The following is a 10573-nucleotide window of genomic DNA, read 5'->3' as shown; positions in this document are numbered from 1 at the left end:
GCACCCGAGCTGAGTCACAGCTCCCTGTGTCCTTTCAGACACAGAGCCGTGGCCCAGCTCCACCCATTTGCCCTATTGATTGGCTGGTTGATTTTGATTGACAGCAGCAGGAGCCAATTACACCATGCTGCTGTCTCAGCAAATGAGGAGGGGAATCCCAGGCAGCTTAGACATCCCTGCAGCATCGCTTGATAAAGACGGGCTCAGGTAAGCATTAGGGAGGCTTCTGCACAAAGAAGTTTTTTTTTTACCATAATGCATAGACTGCATTAAGATAAAAAAAAACTTCTGCCTTTACAATCCCTTTAAAATATGCACCTTTTCATCTGGAATTTCTCTGGAGGGATAACAGTTCACTACACGGTATGTGAGGATGCCTAGACACTCCTGTGCTTGCAGCCTCATAGCTGTATATCTGCAGTGAGGAAATCTAAGGTACTGCTGCCTCAGACTGCCTGTCTCAAAAGATATGGAGTGAGATTTGGTGATTTCACTACTGTGCTACTCACTGTTATCCTTTCTGGAGTCTCTGACATGAAGAAACAAAACCTTGCTTCTACCAAATGTTTGCCTTCACACAGAGACACAGAGCAGAACCAGTCATGGTAAGTCAGTAATGGGAAAAGATCAACTGCAGGGAGACCACAGACAATACTGGTGACTAGTCCTTTGCCCTCTGCCTTTTTCCTGAGTTCGGTTCATCTCTAAAGGGAAATAATAATAGGTTTTGAAAATTTTATTGCTCCTGCATCCACCCCAGAAGCATATACTCTCCCTCACCATTCCATTCAATTGCTGGAAAAGAGTAAAGAAAGCCCCATGTAAGCTCCAAACCTTCAGAGCCTACCTAGGATATAGAGTCCTTCCTGGGCTTCAAGTGACAGTGTTTTGCCAATAACAGGGCATCATTGCTGTCACTTGAGAGTTGTGAAGTGGGATACATGTTCACCTGTACCCAAAACTGACATATGTCATGAGATCTGAACAGAGAGGGAACGCAATACAAAAGGGTACATGTATGCTGCTGGAGAAGATAGGGTGCTTAGTGAACCTTTATCGCGGAACCATTCATTTTAAACTTTAGAAGTTTATAAACTGATGTTTTCTATATTTTTTCATTTATATAAAATAAATAAATTCTTCACATATAAGCTGGGTGCTTCTGTGATAGCCTCTGGGAAGCCTCTCTAGACTAATGTGGATGTTCACTTTCTATTTTAATAAAATAGCTGTAAGAAAGAGCAATCAGAGAGTTGCATAGGACCACCTGCTTGCTGCAAATTTTCATATGCAGGATTTCATGTTTTCCTGATTATAATAAATTTATATGTGCCAAATTTAAATAAGGACTAAAAATCATAAATAAAACATAATAAAAACATATTGATTGCCTTCAGGAGCATGCTTTTGGAATCTTACCTGATACAACCCCAACGCCATCATCGCAGTCATAGTCAGACACTTCACTGTCACTTATTCTCTTGGATCCTGCAAAGAATTCTCATTGAAAAAGCAGCTCTTGAAATTGTATTTCCTTTATTATTAAATAAACTAAAGTTATTGGTAAAGAAAAGCAATTCAAAACTAAAAACTACAGCTGAAGGAGTATACTGCGGAGAGGGAAGAGCCTGAAAAGATTAGTAGGGTAGCAGTCCACACCTGTTATTGGAAATGGGGAAAAACAACCGAGCGGAGACACTAAATCACAGCAAATTTAAATCACGCTGTATGTACAATAATGGGTAATATTTGAATAGAAATAACACATAAGGATTATTAACTGCACACACTCAAACGAGTTATTGGAAAAATAAATCACTTTCATTTTAATGTTATTATCACTATATATCACTTTCAACTGGCATTGCTTGATGAGAAATGGTAGCCATACCTAAAGGCTTATTTTACAGTGCAGTGCACTGATGCTGTGCTAAATATCTTGTAATCAGAAATCATCTGTCTTACTGCTTTAAGAGTCTGTTCACCCCAAAGCCTTATTGCCTGAGTCATTTGCTGGCTTCTTAGAGCTGTTAGAGACTCAGGAAACTAGATATCTCCTATAGCTTCTGGCTTTCTTCCCACCCACCTTGGAATTAGTGCTGTTCTTGCCCACCTAACTGTGTTCCCACTCATCCTTGTTACATTCTGAGTAACATAAAATAAATTAAAAATTCAATATCACGAGTGGTACCCACATGTAATGGCCAGCAGGTTTGTAGAACACAAATCTCACCACTGACTCTTCCCCAACTTTATTAAGGCTACTAGCCCAGAACAAATGCAGTTCTGACTGTTCAGATCTGTATACTTGTTTTGGATTCATGACTAAAAAAAAATGACTCAGGAAAGATTTACTTTAACGTAGAACTATAAGCAAAACTTTAAAAAAATCTTTTTAGATAGAGTAAGGGAGGATTATAACCCATCAGATTTTTTTTCCGCTATCTGTGTCCCACTGTGGAGATTTCCCTTTACTTCCTGTCCCATAGACAAACAGGAAGTAAGAGGAAATCCATGCAAATCAGGGAATCCCTTGGGGAGCCCCAGCTCACCAGAACTGGTGTCGCTATTGGAAGACTTCACCTCTATTACTTTTCCGGGGACAAACCAAAATTTGGCCTTTTCTTTTATTTTCACTTTCAATGATAATGGTAAACAGGACAAATATAGAGCGGAATCTTCTAAACGGGGGCATAGACAGCAATAAAAACTGACAAGCGTTCTAATCCCTCTGCACTCTATCCAAAACTAAAAATTAAAGTTTTGCCTTTAGTTTTACTTTAACTCATCAGCATCTAGCAAACACTGATATATGACACTTGGTTAGACAGGCCTTTTAAATGTAAAGGTGAAGTGTGATTGATTCTTATGGATGACAGTACTTTTCACAAAATAACTGCTCAAATTAAAAAAATAAAAAAGTCTGCAACAATTGTTTTTGCATTTGCAATGCAACATTTTATTATTAAAAGATAACTTCAACAAAGTGACAATTAATTAAGGGATGGAGTCCACCATATTAATGCTTGCTCACTCACTGTGGAAAATGATATGTAATGCAACCTGTACAATGAATGAGGTTGTGTCCCCTGCTGCTTGCTGCTGTCAGTGGTCTATAGGTCTTTCTTAATGGACAAAATAGGGCTTCCTGGTGAGCCTAAGCACTACAGAGAATTCTGGTATATGATCCCTGACTCTGACCCAAGAAAATAGGATTTTTAAAAACAGCTTAACTGTAAAATCCTTTTCTTTGAAGTACATCACGGGACACATAGCCATAGTAGTTACTAAGTGGAATGTCCCATAGCAATGCCAACTGAGGGGAGACACAACAAAAGTAGGGCACTAAGAGACTAGAGGACTTATACTGCTGACTGTAGTACACTGCGCCCAAAGGCGATATCCTCATGACCTTTTACATCTACTTGATAGAATCTGGTAAATGTATGGACTGAAGACCAAGTTGTGGCCCCGCAGATTTGAGCCATGGGGACTTGGTGATTCACTGCCCAGGAAGTACTAACAGGCCTGGTGAAGTTCGCTTTAATATGAAAAGGTGGAATTTTCCTCTTTAAACCATAAGCTTGAACAATCACTAGACAAATCCATTTAGAAATAGTAGATTTCGATGCTGCCTGTCCTCTCTTAGGACCTTCTGGCAACACAAACAAAACATCTGTTTTACGAATCTGAGCAGTCACCTTCAAGTAGACCTTGACTGCTCTCACCACATCAAGATAATGTAGTGACCTTTCTTCCACAGCACGAGGTTCTGGAAAAAACAAAGGCAGAACAATATCCTGGTTTAAATGAAAACCTGACACTACCTTCGGTAGGAAATTAGGATGAGGACGTAATACAACCTTATCCTTATGAATAATCAAATATGGCTCTTTACAAGAAAGAAAAACCAACTCTGATACTCTTCTCTTCGGCTGTTTCCGTAACGCCGACAGGACTAAATTCAATTCCCAAGGGTTCAGGGGTGACCTAACTGGAGGATTAATCCGCGTCACCCACTGAATAAAGCTACGAACCAGAGAGTGTGAAGCAAGTGGTTGTTGAAAAAATACAAATAAGACCGACACCTGGCCTTTGATAGTACTTAAGGCCAGCTTCATTTCTAATCCCATCTGTAGAAATTCAAGGATCCTACCTATGACATATTTTCTGGGGTGCCAACCCCTGGATTCACACCAGAAGACATATGCCTTTGAGACTCTATAATATATGACTCTGGAGGCCGGCTTTCGTAGCATTAACCAAAGTAGAAACTACTGAACCTGACAGCCAACGGTCTTTCAGAATGTGGGTCTCAATAGCCAAACCAGTAAATTTTGCATTTGTAAGTTAGGATGGAATACCGGACCTTGCGAGAGAAGGCCTGGCTGTGGTGGAAGGGTTCATGGGTCCCCTACCCCATCTTTACGATCATGGCATACCAAGATCTCCTGGGCCACAAGAATCACTTCCTTCCCTTCCTGCTTAATCCTGCAAAGAAGGCGCGGAAGCAGCAGAACAGGAGGGAACGCATAGATCAGTGAAAACTGATCCCACGGAAAAACCAAGGCATCTGTTTTGCATGCCAGCGGATCCTTTGTCCTTTACAAAAAGTTGTTGATCTTTTTGTTGAATCTGGACAAAAACAGATCCATGTCCGGAATTCCACATCTTTGACATATTGATAGAAAGATGTCGGGGTGAAGAGACCATTCTCCCAGGAACAACTGTTGGCGACTCAAGTAGTCTGCCTGCCAATTCTCTATTACTAGAATGAAGACTGCCGATAGGCAAGGAATGTTGTCTTCTGCCCAAGATAGGATATGATTCATCTCTATCTGGGATGCATGACTTCTCATGCCCCCTTGGTGATTGATATAGGCCACTACTGTGGCATTGCCGAATTGGATCCAGACAGGATAATTACGTAATCTGAGCGTCCAGGCTTTCAGGGCCAGACAAGCTGCCCGAAATCTCTAGAATATTGATGGACAAGGTTATTTCTGATTTGGACCATCTTCCCTGGACAGACACTTCTTCGAGAACTGCTCCCCAGCCCAGAAGGCTGGCATCTTTTGTTACCACTTTCCAGGTAACTGGTAGAAAGGATTTTCCTTTTTGGAGATTCTTGGTTATCAACCACCAACTGAGGCTTTTTGACACACTTATGGGGATAAACGCACTGGAAAGTCTAGAGTTTGGACCTTCTTGTTCCAAGTTGACAGGATACTGTTTTGCAGCAGTCTCATATGAAACTGAGCATAAGGAATGGCCTTGAATTAAGCCACCATCTTTCCCAACAATCTCATGCAAAGTCGAATAGAAGGACTCATCTTTGCTTTGACCACCTGAATCAGTTCCCTTATAGAACTGATATTTGTCTGGGGCAAAAACACCCTCTTCCAAACTGTATCTCTCAAGTACTCCAATCTCCTTGATGCTTTTAAGGAGGATTTCTCTAAGGCCGCGTACACACGCGGGGACTGTTCGCCCAACTTTGTCCGCTGAACAGTGTTTCGGCAAACAGTCCGCTCGTGTGTGGGCTTTCAGCGGACAGTTTCAGCGAACAGTCCGCTGAACAAGGTTTTTCGGAATTTCCGAAAAACTGTCCGCTGAAACCTTGTTTCAGCGAACAGTTCCCTCGTGTGTAGGCTTGTTCGACAAACTAAGTTCCGCGCATGCTCAGAAAGGCTTTACACGCCGAAAGTTATAATGCAGTGTATAGGACGTCGTATTTTTCGTCCCGTCGTACGTGCCGTTCACGTCATCGCGCACGGTTTCAGCAAACTGTTCGTTCGTCGTGTGTGGCCATGTCCGTCCATGCTAATTTTGAGCGGACTGTTTGCTGAAACTGTTTGACGGACAAAGTTGGGCGAACAGTCCCCGCGTGTGTACGCGGCCTTAGTTGAGAATCCAACCTAGGTATTCCAGGTAGCCTACTGTGGTGACCAAACTTTGGTTTAAGCAGGCTACCGACTGATCTATCAAGAGTAGATCGTCTAAGTAAGCTAAAATCGTTATACCCTGAGACCTTGATCGGGCTAAAGGGGAGCCAGGACCTTTGTAAACACTCGAGGTATAGTAGCTAGAGTGAAAAGGCAGAGCTACAAAATGAAAATGAAGATTTTCTATCTCGAAGCGTAGATATTTCTGGTGAGTGGGAAAAATAGGTACATAGAGATAAGCATCCTTGATGGCGGTTGACGCTAGAGGTTCTCCACCTTATAGAATGGAGACCACTGATTGGATTGACTCTAAGCGAAAAGAGTGTATATTCAAAAACTGGTTTAGATCTTTGAGATCTAAAATGGATCTGACATCCCCGTTTGATTTTGGTACTGTGAAAAGGTTTGAATAAAACCCTAACCTTCCCTCTTCCATGGAGACCACCGATATCACCTTTTGAGACGAGAGATGATCCAAAGCCAGAAAGAGAGACTTCTTTTTTTCTGGATCTCTGAGAACGTTTGATCTGAGAAAACGAGGAGACGGGAACTCTCGGAACTCTAGTTTGTAATCTAGAGATATTGAGGAAGCCACCCATTTGTCTCGACACTGTTCCTGCCAGACCCTTGAGAACTGCAGATGTCTTCCCCCCACTCGAGCGAGCGGGGGCGCCCCTTCATAAGGAGGTTTTAGTATTTTGTTTTGTGGGTTTCCTCCCCCAGGGCCTCTTTTGACCCTGGGGTTGACCCTGAGGTTTACATCTTGAACTTGATGGTGGAGGCCGTCGTGCCTGCCTGGAGGCTGATGCTCCTGGCACTGGAGAAGTAGCTTGTTTGAAAGAAAAACGCGTAAACTTCTTCTTAACTGGTAAAAGGGAACTTTTTTCGCTTTGGATGTATTTATCCAGATCGTCCCCAAACAACCGTTCACCGTGAAATGGAAAACTAGCCAAGAGCTTTTTGCATGGCACTTCGGCTGACCAATTTTTCAACCATAGAATTCTACGCACATGCACCAGCCCGAGCATAAGCCTTGAGGCCTGGAGAATAGACTCTCTCATAGAGTCTACTGTAAAACATAACACCTCTGATATCCCAGCCAAATTTTGTGCCTGCTGATCAGGAATAATCTTGAGCACTTGTCTTTTAAGGACTGACATACACCGATCGCTGCCAGAGCAGGCTGAACCACTGAACCTACCAGAAAAATATTGTTTTTAAATAGGAATTCGAAATTCTTATCTGTTGGATCCTTCAGCATTTTAGCATTGTCTACCGGACAGGTCAAGTTTTTATTCACACGGGATATAGCAGCTTCAACTGCTGGAATCCCCCGTTTCTTATTAAACACTTCCTCCATAGGGATAAAGTGTTGAAAACTTTTTTGGAGGAAAAAAAACTGTTTATCTGGGTGCTCCCACTCAGAATACATAAGCTTTTTTAGTAATGAATGGATAGGAAATGCATGAATAGCTTGGGGAGGCTTTAGCGAACCCAAACAAGAAGTGGGCTCATCAACTGACTCCATTACTAGCAGCAAAATTGTGGAGCACACCAATTCAGTGAGAGAATTGTACCAACAACCTCTCTTGTGAACCTGATCCTTTCATATTAGACTCTTCAAAAGAGGAGTCATCAGACTCTTCCTGGTCCACTAAGAGAAATTGGTCATCTCTCGCCTCCTGTTCCTCATTTTGAGGGTCCTGGGTAATGGAAGGGGACCTCTAATGCTTAGTCCCACTCTGGGATGCGATTAACGTATCAATCTTTTGTTGAAAGCCTAAAATGGTTGGGGGAAAAAACCTCTTCAGTAATATATACAGAGGCTGCAGTGTTAAGAGCAGCTGCAACACCCGACATCCCTGATGGCTCACTCTGACCAGCCATATCACTCTCAGGGGAGGATGCCATCTTTTTTTGAGATGGTTCTAGGCTTCCTTGTAGCTGTAGAAGTCTTTCTATAGCCCTTTTTTGTGGTGTTTTTACCCCCCCTCTGACCATAGCCCGATGCACAAAGCAGAGGTACTACCAGAAGGAATGCATCCACTGCTTGAGCAATAGTGCAGTCCTGTTGCTGCTATTAATGCTTAGCCTGATGCAATAGTAAATGTGTCAAAAGGAATGCCTGTCACCAAACCTCTTGCATGCCCCTCTTTGCTCTTGTGTCCCTCGGTCAGCTTGCAGCACCAATAATGGTGCTTTCAAAAAGCACATTCCCCCGACATTGGAGGACGCCAACACCTGGCTAAGCCCCGCCCCCCTTGTCGCCTTCGGCCCCCTCTTTTTAAAAAAAGAAAAAGAGTTTTCCCGTGTGAGCGCCAGCCTCTGATCCTACGGGATAATTCTGTGAGAGGAAAGAATGGTGTTTTCTCCTGACACTCTTCCTCGTGAAGAGGGGGAGAGTACAGCCCAGGTGGAGGGGTGTCTGGTGAAGAGGAAGACCCCCCAAAAACTTATCGGAGGTCTGCTGCTGGCTGGAGAAAAAAAGAAGCCTGCTGCTCCGGACACAGCATGATCTCTCGAGGAAGCATGAAAAGGTATTTGCTCCATACAGCCACCAGTGGTGACACTTAAGCATGACAACATTTACTAATTAAAGGAGACATTTCATAAGAAAAATTCAAAAATTTCTTAGAAAACTCCACTTACCTTTCCTGCCGCAGGGTTTTCTGTGGTAAAAACCAACAGACCTTCAGGAGCCGGGGACCCTCAGGGAACCCACAATCCTGGACCTGCAATAGCATCCCACCAGTAAAACTTTATGGCCTTAATACCAAAAGTACTGGATCCCGGGATCCAGCTCTCTAAAAAGAGAAGCGATCACAGGCAAAACCGCGTTTCTTCAGACACGAGGCCCGAGTAGCATTCAATTCGTCCTAAAAGACAGTTTGAATGGATCTGGCTGCATAGCCAACCCCAGCAAGGATTGCTCCAGTGGAGCTCACCACAGCACATCTTCACCCATGACCAACACCTTAGACACCGGCGAAAAAACTGAGGTAATCCCAGCAGTGGGAGGGGTTATATAGGGAGTGGACGTCTTGTCTTAGTTTGTGCCAGTGTCCATCACCTGAAGGTGGCCTATAACCCACATAGTAACTACTATGGCTCTGTGTCCCGTGATGTACGATAAGAAACTCACCTCCTGCTGTTTCTGATGCCCTACTTCACAAGCCTGTGTCTGTTACAACATGAGTGTCTGGCCAATCTATCTTTTAAGAACATATTGTGCCTGTCACTTGCAGATGTCAGTTCTTTTTCTAAAATGCTGCTTATTCCCATGACTATTGACCTTTACATTCGATTGATCTGACATCTATTTGAACTACAAATGCTCCAACTCAGAAGTTGACTGTCAGCTGTCTCTAACTTTGGCCCCAAAATGTAACTGTACCCAATATGTGGCTTGCTGTCTGTCTCTGTTACATCTTACTATTTTACTACTGTGTCTGTCTAACTCCGGGGTCAGCAACCTGTCGATTGTGGGCTACCTTGGGCATAACGAGAAGAGACCATTACGTCATTAATAAACTCTATACAAGCCCTTGTACATCTTTCTGTTTTATGTAATCTATGGTGATGTATGCACCAATGTTTTATTATGTATTAATAAACTTTATACTTTTTTAGCCAATTCAAATACTTTAGAGTTTACCTTTAAAGTCCCACTGTACCAGGGGGTACTTCCTTCGTCTGTCAACTGCAGGTAGGTGACAAGTAGACCAGGAATGGGTCTGCGCTGCAGACCCTGCTACTGCTAGCGCCGGTCCTTTTCTTTCCACACCCAGCCTCCTCCGCCACGCCTTTGGTTCCTCTCTCACCCTCCCCTCCAGCGATGTGAACAGTGGAGAGCGAGAGGCAGAAAACCACAGGGTGGAGGGCGGGGGAGGAGCTGGCAAAGTTAACTTTTGAAGTTAACCTGCAGGTGATTGGTTGCTATTAAAAGTCACTCTACCAGCTCCTACTCCCGTCCCCTGTACAGAACTGTGCTGCTTCTCTGTCTCCTGTGTGCACAGGTAGGATGCAATGGGAGGGAAAGGGGGGGGGGGGAAGAGGACACTATTGTGTGTGTGTGGGGGGGTGATGTGAAGGGGGCAGTGGACAGTGCTATGAGCAGGGCCACCTCATAGCGGTGTCCTCTACCACCCTTCACATTATCCACTCAATCCCTGCACTCTGAGCTCTGCAACGCACTCTTGATCCCTGCACTCTGAGCACAATGCACTCCTGATCCCTGCATTCTGAGCGCAATGCACTCCTGATCCCTAATCTCTGAGTGCAACTTGCTCCTGATCCCTGAATTCTGAGCGCAACACGCTCTTGATCCCTTCCCTCTGAGCACAACACAAACCTGATCCCTGCACTCACTTGTAATACTTTTTTTTGTGTCCACTGCATTTGGGATCTATTTTGGGGTTAACAATGTATCATCACCCTCAGTAGATCACAAAGGCAGTGCGTTTTGAACACTATGCAGGAAACACACATGGAACAGGCCTTTCTGGCATCTCGTTCTGGTGTAAAACGGGCCTAACAACAGGACATTGTGCACCATGATCTTTGACTTCATCATTGTTGTTCAAGTAGATTTCCATCTCTCTAAGTTTGCCTACTTGTGTTCACCTCTG

General features: G+C 43.7%; 1 protein-coding gene across 9 annotated transcripts in view; it reads right to left on the bottom strand.

Moving 5' to 3' along the window:
* Positions 1–10573, bottom strand: part of RIMS2 (regulating synaptic membrane exocytosis 2) — a 982185-nt gene that overhangs the window by 294066 nt on the left and 677546 nt on the right. For all 9 annotated transcript variants that reach the window (XM_077493146.1, XM_077493148.1, XM_077493153.1 and 6 more), the window contains one exon: positions 1420–1488. In XM_077493146.1, the coding sequence (XP_077349272.1) occupies positions 1420–1488 (69 nt within the window). The remainder of the gene's footprint in view (positions 1–1419; positions 1489–10573) is intronic.

The sequence above is a fragment of the Lithobates pipiens genome, unplaced genomic scaffold (assembly GCF_037356315.1).
Source record: "Lithobates pipiens isolate NorthernLeopardFrog02 unplaced genomic scaffold, aLitPip1_a1.2 Scaffold_19, whole genome shotgun sequence".
In the NCBI taxonomy this organism is placed as follows: Eukaryota; Metazoa; Chordata; class Amphibia; order Anura; family Ranidae; genus Lithobates; species Lithobates pipiens.
The sequence above is the reverse complement of the archived record's forward strand: the minus strand, read 5'-3'. Positions and strand labels throughout refer to the sequence as shown.